The sequence below is a fragment of the Haemaphysalis longicornis genome, unplaced genomic scaffold (assembly GCF_048455015.1).
Source record: "Haemaphysalis longicornis isolate Haplotype H1 unplaced genomic scaffold, Haemaphysalis longicornis Haplotype H1 scaffold_8, whole genome shotgun sequence".
In the NCBI taxonomy this organism is placed as follows: Eukaryota; Metazoa; Arthropoda; class Arachnida; order Ixodida; family Ixodidae; genus Haemaphysalis; species Haemaphysalis longicornis.
The window spans coordinates 47,209,636-47,221,991 of NW_027526445.1; the positions used below are offsets into that span (position 1 = coordinate 47,209,636).

Consider the following 12,356-nt stretch of genomic DNA (forward strand, 5'->3'; position numbering starts at 1 on the left):
TAACTTAAAGCAAGTAAGACAGACAAAACTTCGTGCCGGGTGCAGCTCCTCCCTTTCATCAACAATATTAGGCAAGAACCCAGCTCTTATTTTGTCTTAGAGCGCGGAATGCGCAGTAGAAAGGCATGTATGCAGCCAGCCCGTTAATCTCTATCATCTTGTAAAATCTGCTTCAACAGATTACTGGCAAACGCACCTTTTCCATCAAACGGAAGCAAGCGTAATGTTACCACATTTTGTCCAAATCGAAGCTTTATTGCACTTACAAACCATCCACTGATAGTGCCGTTTACTGCCAAGTATTTGCAGGTTATAAGGACGCGGGAGCAAGTGCAACTTTCTTTAACAATGTTATTGATGAGAGAAAAAATGAGCCGCACTACAGACAGTTTGCATGTCCCAGAACTGCGAGTACCTTGGATAACTAAGCAGACACCGCTGGGCACGATGTCTGCTGACACCAACACAACTGACATAGTGGGAGCGGTGGGGACGGTCTCACGAGGGCTCCAATGGACAACGCCAAACGATGACGGACCTGATGGCTTGAACCCACCAGAAGCTCCCCCGGACTGTGCGACGGTCGCCCCGTAGAAGAAGGGCGTCACGGCACGTCTCCGTAGCTCGCAGCGTCGGCGAAACGCTTTCCCTCACTTTTTCCCTTTCCTTTAGCTCCTCGCAGCTCCCTCTGCTGTCTTTCACGGTCCACTTGTGCGCGCACACCCAAGGAGCCACTCAGCAATCGGACAGCCACAGCAGCGGACGTCTGCGGCCGGGACTTGAATGGCGTGAGGAATTCGCCGTAACGTTTCACCTTCGCCCTGGACTGAACGCAGGCCTCGGAAATACGCCTCACCTTGACAAGCGGAGTGCGTAGGCCAAGGGCTTGAGTGGCCGCAAGCGGCGTGGAAAACACGGCTAGCGCGTGTGTGTCATCCACCCGTTTTATCGTGAATTGGTGTTCGCTCGACGCCAGCGCTGACTCCAGGTCCTCCGTGTCGAACTCGGCGGGAAAGTCGTACATCTCCAGAATGTGTGCGTACTTCGGTTGCGAGAGGGTGGGAGTAAGGTATTCGAACTTGGTGTAGTCGATCTCCACTTCAGGTGCATTGTGTACCTCTGAAGACGCGGTGATACCTTCCGGAACTTTTGGAGCGACACATTCCTGAGAAGTGGGATTCCACGCGCGCTCCGAATCAGCGTTCTTCTCTCGGCAGGTTCTTTCCCTTTGGTCACTACCATCTTCATTAGAATGTGTGCGTTCAGAGCCCGACCGTACGGAATCCAGTGAGATTGCACACCGAGGCCTCTCAGTTGGCGTACATGCCATTTTCTGGCGAGCACTGCCAACCTGGTCCAAGCGCGACATCGCCTCGGCAGCATCGTCCGATGGATTTTCCAGGGCTACCTCGTCACTACACTTGGCGTCATCTCCCCCTGAAAGCGGCGCACAGGTTTCCATCGCACTTTCCCTTGTACCAGTATTGGCGCTCGTTGGTGGCGCACCACGCCTCGTGAACCCTTCCCTTTCACCTGGGCCAGGAAGTCCCGCTCGATACGGCCGAAAGTTTGCATCTTCGCGGAGAGTGTCGCCTCGGCGTTCTGCTGTACCATGTGAAGTCGTTGCCTCCGCTTGTGCAGGTGTCGATGGTGCGGCACTAGCGGAGGCCTCTGCTCTACGGCCTCGGGGGACGTACACTTGCCTGTCTGGACGCTTTGGTCGCTGCCGCTCTGGTTCGGCTGCTGCTGGCGCTGGCATCTTTCTGAATGCAGGTAGCCGGCGTCTGTGATGCTATGCGGAAGAGAATCCCGGCGAAGTCCTCCGTCTCTGCAAAGACACACAGCAACTTTGCACACCGGTTCTTCTGCACAGTAGCCGGGGCTAAATGCTGCAGCACCACGGCTTTCTTTCGGGAAACGCGACTCCGCGACGGCTAGCTGCAAAAGTCGCCAATCTTTTGCACAGCAAACTCGTGGGCGAGGAAACTGTGGTACTTTAGCAGCACTGGATACATTCCTTCAACATCACATTGGCATAAATGATGATGATGATGATGACATTCCTTGGTGAATGGCACATACCCGATGACGGGAGCGGCTAATCAAAAATGTTTCTAGCGTACCTACAGAGCACTCCATAAAATAATTTAAATGCGGTAAGGAAGCCTTCTTAACCCATAACCCAAACAGAGCAAACAAGAAAGTCGACAAGTTAAAAAGGACTTCCGTAAGTTCCACGCCTCGTTACCTTCTTCACAGATGACGGATCATTGGTTGGTTGGCGCGCTTGAACACAACTGATGATGATGATGATCACTAGTGATGAATACACACCCAATCAGTGTACCGGGAATTAATCAGGGTAAGAAAAAAAATTCTTGGCTGGGTATACAGTGCAGGGACTGATGTTAATATAAAAGTGTAAAAAATTATAGGTCACGATGAAAGCGAAAAAACTAAAAACGACAGAAGTAGGATCAATAAGAAAATGATTATATTAGTCGCAGTAGTAGTGGTGGTTGTGGTGGTGGTTGTAGTGGTGGTGGTTGTTGTGGGATCAGGCGACGTTAGCCTGGCTGGATATGCCGGCAATTGCTCCGCCCAAGCTCCTCCTAATTAGCCAAAGGTAGTGTCCTTTTACCACAAGTTTGCCAGCTCCGTCTCCTCAAGGAAGCTCAGGAGAAGGCGTGACACGTCTCTTCGCAGCATCCAATGTCCCCTTGGAAAGACGATGTGGTCCAGAGTGCTGTGTGGGGCTGCCAGCTTTCGAATCGCTGAGAGCATTGCAGTCCGCTCGACATCATGCTCTGGGCAACACATTACGTAGTGGTGTACATCCCCTATCACTGCACATGACGAACACAGAGGCAATCGCACGAGGCCCACCTTGAATAACCATGCTGTGGTCTTCGCTGGGCCCGTTTGGATGCGGTACAGCAATGTTGCCTCCGATCTTCCAAGCCCCTTTGTGACGCAAGGCTGGTGATAGGGATTTCCCATAGACTTGAAATGTTCGGCCTCTGTTCGCCTGAAGTCGTTCCAGTGATTGTGGGAAACTTTAACTGTCGGTGCAAATTGCAGCGCACTCCGTGCCATCTGATCAGTCGTCTCATTGCCCTTGACGCCAACATGGGATGGAATCCATTGAAACCGCACATTGAAACCCTTGCTGCTAAGTTCTTGCACAAGCCGCAAGGAACGCTGACAGTCCTTTTTTGTGGGGATCCCACGCTGCAAAAGTTGTAGTGCTGCTTTTGAGTCAGTCAGAATTACAACTTCCAGCAGCTTATACGACTTAAGTTTTCTCAAAGCAGCCGCGATGGGAATGCACTCGGATTCGGTGGAGGACACCACATGATCCAGGCGTGCTGCCCAGGAAACCTGGGCATCAGGAATGACATACGCCGCTGCACTAACCCCTCTGTACGGATCAACTGAGCCATCCGTGAAAATTTGAAGGTGATTGGGATAAGTGTTCTCCAAATGTTCAAGAACCAAAAATCTGGCTGCTTCCACTGGCGTGTTTCGCTTGACTCTCATGTGAGGAACATGTAGCTGACACTTAAGGCTCTCGTAAGACCATGGCGGCATTGAGATGGGAAGTTTCCCCGGCCATTGATGGCACAATACCCTCAGAGTGTTAAGAGCAGTGTGCGCATGAGAGGCCGTCCTTGATCGAAGCCGCCGTATTATTGCTCTTCCAGCACTGGTTTCCCCAAGACGCATTACCTGCGTCAGTAACCTCTGTCACGGACGCCATCACGCGGAGTGTAGCAGACTGGCTCTCCCGTGTGACCTTCTCGTTTGCCGCTCCCCGAGGAACTCCATTTGCTATCCTCAGCCCTTTCCTATGCAACGCTTCGAGGCGCTCATACTGGGATTCTGAAGGGGAGATCACAAGTGGTAAAGAATGCGACTCACAATCAGAGCTAAGTGCAGCTTAATCATCGACGCCGGGTGATTCCCCCACTTGGCTCCAGCAATCTTCCTCAAAATGTTCACACGGGGAAGCAGAGCCGAAACAGTCATGTCGACTGCCCGTCGCCAATACAGTCTGCTGTCGAGGGTGACACCAAGGAACCGCACGTGAGTGGCTTGACGCATAGACAGGCTGCCCAATGTTAAATTAACACGGGTGGACCGTCGCCTGTTCCCAGGGAAAAGAACAAAACGAACAAAACAGGACTTCTCGGCCGAGAGCGTCAGTCCGACGGAGGACAGATATTTCTGCATGGTGTGAACACTACGTTGAGCCATCACTGCAGCCCGTCGCTTATGTTGATATCCGGACAACCAGATGCAAACATCGTCCGCGTACACGGATACTTGAGCTCGTTGTCGAACTTCTTTTAGTGCTGCAGGTAGCCCAGCCATAGCCACATCAAAAAGAATAGGGGACAAAACACTACCCTGGGGAACCCCCCTCGAGACGCTTCTTTTTTCGCTTAGCACACTCCCCAACCGTACTTCCATGTACCGGTCTGTGAGAAAGCCGTGAACGAAGCGAAGAAGGTTTCCTGACACCCCCATTGCATGTAGTCTGTCCACTATTGCTTGACTCAGGACACAGTCATAGGCCTTCGAAGCGTCAAATAACAGAGCTATAGTTGAAAGTTCATGCACTCGGTTATAGAACACAATAACAGCGGAAATCGATTAGCATTTCCAGTGCAGCTCCCACTGAGGCCAAAGCACACATCCCGGCGGCAGAACCACGAGTCTCTGAAGCCCCGACTCAAATATAGCGCCGGCGCTGAGATCGAAATTTCCAGTGTGTCGTCCAGAGGCACCCAAAAACGAGACGTCCGAGGCGGGAAAATTATCTACAGGACTGCAAGAAATGATCTGCGTTCTCGTCCTCATTGCAGCAACTAAACAGGGCTGATTGCAACAAGCGGGACCTTTAGATGAAACAGTCCTAGTGGGGTATCAACAATCCCGCTGTGGTCCAAAACACGAGCAAGAAATTAAAATTGGCCGTGCATCTGCTCCTTTCGTTGCAAATGTCGTCAAAAGACGATAGTCTTTGTAGACATTTGCCACGGAAATGCCCCCCTTTGCTTTCCCGCTTATCTCTCATGATGTTCCGTCGCGCTCATCCGAAGGTCAACACACTAATGGTTTGCTTAAGGCGATTTGAATTAACCGCGTTCCGCTGTAACAGGCCGGGTTCCTCGATGCCATCGCTGCAGTACGGCGGCTGCAATCTAGGCGCCCCACTTCAACGTCTATAGAACCGCGTTGACGTGCTCCCCGTGCGTTCCAAGCAGAACGTGAAACCTAGCTAGTGGAACCTAGCTAGTGGAACCTTTCGTTGCTACTGCCGCGTGATTTCTCATATGCCGCCAGGAGGTGGCGCGGGCAACAGCAGGCGGCGGTTTCCTGCAGTAGATGTAGAATAATATTTACTATCGAAAAACCAAGCATAATAAAGGAACACTATAAATATCCCTTGTGTACTAATTTCCTGACCTATATTTGCGTAATGTCTTCTTCTTGTTCAACAAAGTTGACCAGTATGAACATATAAACCGGGCTTAGACGTTTACATTTGGCTGTGAGTATATAAACTATTGCCGCATAATTCTTTTCACTTTGGCCGGGTGGCTGAATCGGGTCACAGACAGAAATACAGACAGACCAAAATGTCTGCGTTTAAGTAGCCCAAAAAACACTATCACCTTCAAAACGCACAATTCGTATCAGCAGGGCTGCATACGGTTAGTATTAAAAAATAATGAGCAACTACTTTTGTTAAAAGAAGAGTGGTATACATAATCAATGCGTACTTCCGGTGATGACATACGGGGGAGAAACCTTCGGTCTTACTAAGCTCCTTGAAAGTAAACTTGGGTCAGACAATCGATGCGTGCATGTTACGGTAACACAAACAAAAAATAGGTTCTTGAAATCTAGAGCAAACTCGTGTGAACATTCGAGATGAAATTAGGCAGAAGAGTTGGAATTGGCCAGAGCATATAAAGGGGTGACGGGCAACAGGTGGACCATTCGATTTACAGAATGGTGACAGAGCGACTGGAAAATGAACTGGGGATGACAAAGAGCTCGATTACGGGTTGAGATAAGGAAATGCGTGGGCAACGAATCGACTTGAAAAAAAAAAACAACCCCGGGCCATCTCCACTAACGTGAAACCTGGGGAGGGCTGAAGCAAGTGCGTAAGTGTATTCAAAGACTGTAAGTCTCTCTAGCCTGTTTACAAGCGTGACATTTGTGTGCTGTTTACAAGCGTGACATCTGTTTACAAGCGTGACATTTGTGTGCACGGAAATGTTTACGGCGACGTATCTGAGCGTGAATAGCACCTCCACGGCGTGCACTTTAGACGCCTCTTGGACACGCAGTGCAGAAAGCTCTGGAGCGCACTTTTGTAGCGTAAGCTACACTGGCCGAGGTTGAGCAGTTTTGCGTGGACCTTGAATGGCCGTGCTGCGCAAGCGCGAGGAGCATTGCATTGGATTGGATTGCATTGGATTTGAGTGGATTAAGTCGGAGTGGATTGGATTGAATTGGAAATCCAATCGAATTGGAGTACGCGTGTGTAGAGAATTGGGTCTGCACATTCGCCGGTCTGCACATTCCAGAAGAGTGACGTCATAGCCGCGGCAGACGCACTGGCACCGGCGCGTGCCGAGCTGTGCGCCTCCGTAGCAGCCAAGTCTGACGCTGCGCCGGAGCCGCTTGATAGCCGCTTCGCGTGGCTAGCTCCTGGAGAGCCGTGCTGCGCATGCGCGAGGAGCAGTGACTGGACTGAAAATCGTTTTAGCAGCAGTAAGCATGATATTCAGCTAATCCTAGACAACCAGGAAACCAAGAATAACCAGCTGAACCTTAGCTCACGCTTCGTATATATCCTGGCATAGCCGAGCTAAGCCACTGCTATTTTTTTAAAGAGGCGCCTGATACGTCCTATACGGCTAACTACTGCGAACAGCTCAGACAGGCCCAAAAAGTTACACCAATGGCCAGCCCATGGAACGGCACTTGGGTAATAGTCCAAAAACGCCGCTGCGCCAGAGTCTACGCAAAGGAATCGCGTCAGTATCCACTAAAGTGGCAGGAGTGTAGCATTTGATGTTCCGTGTTGGACGAGTGTCCTGGTCTACGACATCACGTTGCCGCGGCAGGCAGGGAAACCCGGAAGCTTTGCGTGCGCCCTTAATTGTGGGCAGGAATTCTGGGAATTGCACATTTCCTGCCCCCTGCCCGTTTCAAACTGTCCACTTCCAGAGAGCTCTGATTGGCTGAGAACAGACGACACCCCCCCCCCTTCCCAAGGCAGGGTGGCGTTTAAACGGACTACAGAACTTTACGACGATGTTTCCGGTGGCCGAGAGAGAGAGAGAGAGAGAGAGAGAGAGAGAGAGAGAGAGAGAGAGAGAGAGTGTCGCGAAATTCGGGCCCCTCCATGGCTGTCTCTTTTTTTTTTCGCTCGCCATATTGGGACCCAGCGGGAGGATCCCGGCGGAGCAGGAATGTTTTCGCCGCCATTTCGGCCCGCGGGGCAGTGGGCCATGTGTTTCGGAAGAGAGGGGCGAGAGTGCCGCGGCCAGCGGAGGTTCCACCCGCTTGGTTCTCGGAAGAGGCGCGGTCCGAAAGACTGTGCTCGGTGCAGCGCGGGGTTCACGACTCGCGGGGAGAAGGAAGCGAGCAGTGGCGGTGGAAGGTGGTGCGGTTGAAACGCGGCGGCCGGTTCTGTGGGCTGCGCTGTAGCCCCGAGTGCGACGACAGCGGCGACCTCGGCCCCCGAGAATTCCCCTCGAGGAGGGGACGGTGCGCGGCCCAGGTGTGCCCGAATTGCGTCGCCGATCAACGGGACTCATCGCAGACGACCGGCGAGCCGACGCATCTTCCCCGACGAGACCACCGACCAAAGTCCAGCTAAGACCTCCTCCCCTTCCCCACTCTTCTGCAGACTCTATAATCGCCCTCACTATTATCTTCCTCCTTCGCATCGACTCCGCGGACTTCATTACCCTCTTTTCTTAGTGTACCCTGTTGTGTGTACGGGAGTGTGCGTGTGTGTCTAGCGAGCCGAGTGTTAGAGTAGTTGGGGGGGGAAGCTCCCCGGCCCGCCTATTGTGTGCCTTACTCCTTCCCTCGTGTTTGTTAAGCCGAGCTTCGTTTTCTTTGCCTGTATTACCCTCTCTGTCTATCTGTTTTGAATTTCCCGTGAATGTTAAGTAAATTTCCGTTGTTTCGAAACTGTTTTCTCGTGCCCCGTCTCGTGCCTCACGCCCGCGGCCAATCAGGCGTGGATCTATCGCCGGTTAGCAGGTCCGAACCACATTCTCGAATTCGCACGTAAGGGGGAGTTGTTTGTCGCTCCTCCCGTCCGAGACATCGGCCACTAAATTATTACTTCGCTTAATTCCGTGACAAACTGGCGTCCGCGACAGGACCGCTAACCACGATTGGCCCGGGGCGTGAGGCATAGGGTAACGGGTGATCTTTCCGCGGCAGACAGAATGGCCGATCTGGAGCGTATAGTTGCTCTGGGTAAAGAGATGGGCTTTGAAGGGACCGCTCTTCAGGAATTTTTGAGAGAGGAAAGAGCCGCAGAGCGCGAAAGGCGCCGGGAGGAGGATGAGCGTGAGAGGGAGCGCGAGGTGCGCGAGAAGGAGCGCGAGGAGCGTGAGAGGGAGCGCGCGGCGCGCGATAAAGAGTGCTCAGCACAGAGGGTGCTAGAAATGGATAAGGAAATGGAACTCCTGCGCACGAGGAGCGAGGCTGGTAGTAGCGGCAGTGCAGTGGGCGACTTGAATGAAACCGAAGCAGCATCACGACCGCCCGCGGTTAGCCTGCACAAGCTGATGGCGGCGTTTAACGAGAAGGGCGACGATCTCGACGCCTATTTGACTCGTTTTGAACGTGTCGCGGAGGCACAGAAATGGCCCCGAAGTCAGTGGGCCACGACGCTCAGTACTTGCCTCACGGGGGAGGCTCTCAGCGTTTTCGGACGAATGCCCGCGTCCGATTCCGCTGACTATGACAAGGTGAAGCGGGCACTCCTTCTCCGCTTCCGCCTCACGGAAGAAGGTTTCCGAAAGAAGTTCAGGGGGGAAACGCCGAGAGACGACGAGACTCCATCGCAGTTCTTCGCCCGACTGGAAAATTATTGGGAAAGGTGGCTACAACTTTCCGGGACGGAGAGGGCTTACCAGGGGGTCAAGAGTCTGCTCCTGTCCGAGCAGTTTTTGGAGAACTGCGGGCCCCCTATGGCACTCTTCCTAAAAGAAAAGAAGACGCGGGACACCGAGGAGCTCGTCCAAAGGGCGGACGACTACGTAATGGCTAGGAACATGAACAACTTTGGGAGGAAAGACCAGAAGCGGGAGGACCCCCTGGCGGGCAGAACCGCAGACCCAGGCCGGCGCGAGCAGTTCGACAGGCAACCACATCCGCCAGCACCGGGCGTACGCTGCTACCTGTGCTACCGGATGGGGCACGTCGCCGCCCAGTGCAGAGCGAACCGAGGTCAACAAGGCCCGAAGAACACGGGTCTGGGGGCCACAAGGAACGTGTCCGCCTGCTTGCAACAGGGGTACTCGAGCCTAAGCGAGGACAAGCATACCTCTGTAGACAACGCTGCCGAGCCTCTCGGGGCACCAGACCTGCCGGTGGTGGAGGGCCGAATCAAGGGCCGTCGCTGCAGGGTTTTACGAGACACGGGGTGCAACATCGTCATCGTCAGCCGAAGATTTGTGGACGATCGAGAATTAACCGGGGCCCACCGGACTGTTCACTTGGCGGACCGTACTGCTAGGAAGCTACCGGAAGCTCGGATCCAGGTAGACACGCCCTACTACAGCGGGGAGATAGTGGCGGGATGTATGGATGACCCGCTATTTGACCTCATCCTGGGGAACGTCGACGGGGTGAGGCCACCAGGGAAGCCCGACAAAACATGGACGGCTGAGACAGAGGAGACACAAGTCAAGAGCGCGGTGACGGAGCCTACCTTACCCGCAGCGGCGGTGACGACCCGGCAGCAGGCTAGAGCGAAGACTTCGGAGAACTTCCGGGCCCTACGTGCGCCGACGCTTATCTCCGACGTCAGTGCGGGAGAAATGCGAGAGGATCAACAGGCAGACGAGACTCTGTTGCGGTGTTTTGAGGCCCAAAGACGGGGAACGAGGTCAACCTGCAAAAGAAATGGCTCTTGCGGGTTCTTCCTGCGCGACGGTCTCCTCTTTCGAGAGTATGTACCCCAATCGGGAGCCCCTTCCGTGCAGCTCGTGGTGCCGGAGCAGCACCGATACAAAGTTCTCCATTTGGCACATGCGGGCTTGATGGCGGGGCACCTTGGCCGGGCGAAGACTATTGATCGGATACTGGCCGACTTTTTCTGGCCGGGCCTTCATGGGGACGTGAAGAGGTTTATCGCGTCCTGCGACATCTGCCAGAGAACCGTGGATCGCGGCACGGTCAGAAGAGTACCGTTGGAACGGGTTCCACTGGTGGACACCCCCTTCCGTAAGGTCGCCATCGACATCGTGGGGCCTCTCAAGCCGACGACGCGCAGAGGCAACCGATACATTCTAACGTTGGTCGACTACGGTACTCGCTTCCCCGAAGCGGTCGCGCTGCCAAGTATTGAGACGGAAAGGGTGGCCGAAGCTCTGCTGCAGATATTCTCGAGGGTGGGTGTACCAGAGGAGATGCTCAGCGACCGGGGATCAAATTTCACTTCCGAGCTTATGACCGAGGTGGGGCGCCTACTATCCTTGCGACTACAGACCACGACACCCTACCACCCGATGGCCAATGGCCTGGTCGAAAAGATGAACGGCACGCTAAAGAAGATGCTGCGCAGGATGTGTGCTGAACAACCGAGAGAATGGGACAGATTCTTGGAACCCCTTTTGTTTGCGTACCGGGAGGTTGCTCAAGCCAGCACCGGATTCTCCCCGTTCGAGCTGCTTTACGGCCGAAATGTTCGTGGTCCACTGGCCATCCTCAAGGAGCTGTGGACCGGGAACAAGGTGGAAGAAGAGGTCAAAACCGCCTACCAGTACGTCATCGACCTGAAGGAGAGGCTTGAGACAACGTGCCAACTTGCCCATGAGGCGTTGGAACAGGCAGCCGAGCGATACAAGGCGTACTACGACGACCGAGCCAAGATGCGTCACCTCCAGGCTGGGGACGAGGCGCTCGTCTTGTTACCCACAGAACATAACAAGCTCACCATGAAGTGGAAGGGCCCGTATGCCGTGGCGGAAAGGAAGGGAGAAGTTGACTACGTGGTGAATGTCGAGGGGACGCCCAAGACGTTCCATGCGAACATGTTGAAAAAGTACATCAGGAGGGAACTAAAATCAGGTGTCCCTGTCCAGACGGTGTCAGCCGTGGCGGTCGACATCGGGGCCGAAGAGATGGCGTGGCCCCTCGGAGGCGAGGTGGGACCGGAAGACATTGTCGTGTCGGATCACTTGACTACCCGACAAGCGGGGCAGCTGCACTCTCTGCTGTCGAAGTACAAAGGCATATTTTCGGATCAGCCAGGACTCACAACTTGGGCAGAGTGTTCTTTGTCCACGATGACGGACGCGCCGATCCAAGTGAGGCAATATCCGCTTCCTTTCGCTGTGCAACAGAACATCGAAAGGGAAGTGTCGGCCATGGTTGAAATGGGGGTGATTGAGAGATCCAGCTCACCGTATCACGCACCCGTCGTGCTGGTCAGAAAACCGGACGGCACTTACCGGTTCTGTGTGGATTTCAGGAGGCTGAATGACGTCCTAGTGCCCGATGCAGAGCCTATTCCGAGGGCTGACTGTCTAATTGCGGAAGTTGGGGGGAGGAAATACTTTTCAAAGATGGACTTTTCTAAGGGGTACTGGCAGGTGCCCCTCGATCAGGCCTCCAGGGAGAAGACCGCCTTCTCGACCCCTAGTGGACTGTATCACTTCAAAAGCATGCCCTTCGGTATCAAGACAGCCCCAGCAGTTTTCGCAAAGCTCATGCGGCGAGTACTGGACGGCATCGACAACGTCTACCACTACTACGACGACGTGCTGGTGGCCACAGAGACGTGGGAAGACCATTTGGTGGCCATCGACCGGGTGCTCGCGCGAATCTTGGAAGCCGGAATGACGGTCCATCCCAGGAAGTGCCAGCTCGGGTTCGAGCAGTTGTCGTTTCTGGGTCACACCATAGGTCACGGACACCTAGGTCCCATGGAGTCAACCCTTGACAGGATCCGGCACGCTGCCCGTCCGGTGACCAAACGTCAAGTGCGGGCCTTTTTGGGGTTGTCTGGCTATTACCGAGATTTCATCCCCGGTTACGCCACAGTGGCCGCCCCACTAACCGACCTCACGAAGAAGCTCGCC

General features: G+C 54.0%; 1 protein-coding gene across 1 annotated transcript in view; it reads right to left on the minus strand.

The window, feature by feature from the left end:
- Positions 1-1,325: 1,325 nt before the first annotated feature.
- LOC144148279 (uncharacterized) overlaps positions 1,326-12,356 on the minus strand; it is a 33,040-nt gene continuing 22,009 nt past the window's right edge. Inside the window, exon 3 of the mRNA XM_077679837.1 lies at positions 1,326-1,828. Coding sequence (XP_077535963.1) covers positions 1,405-1,828 — 424 coding nt within the window. The 3' untranslated portion in view covers positions 1,326-1,404. The remainder of the gene's footprint in view (positions 1,829-12,356) is intronic.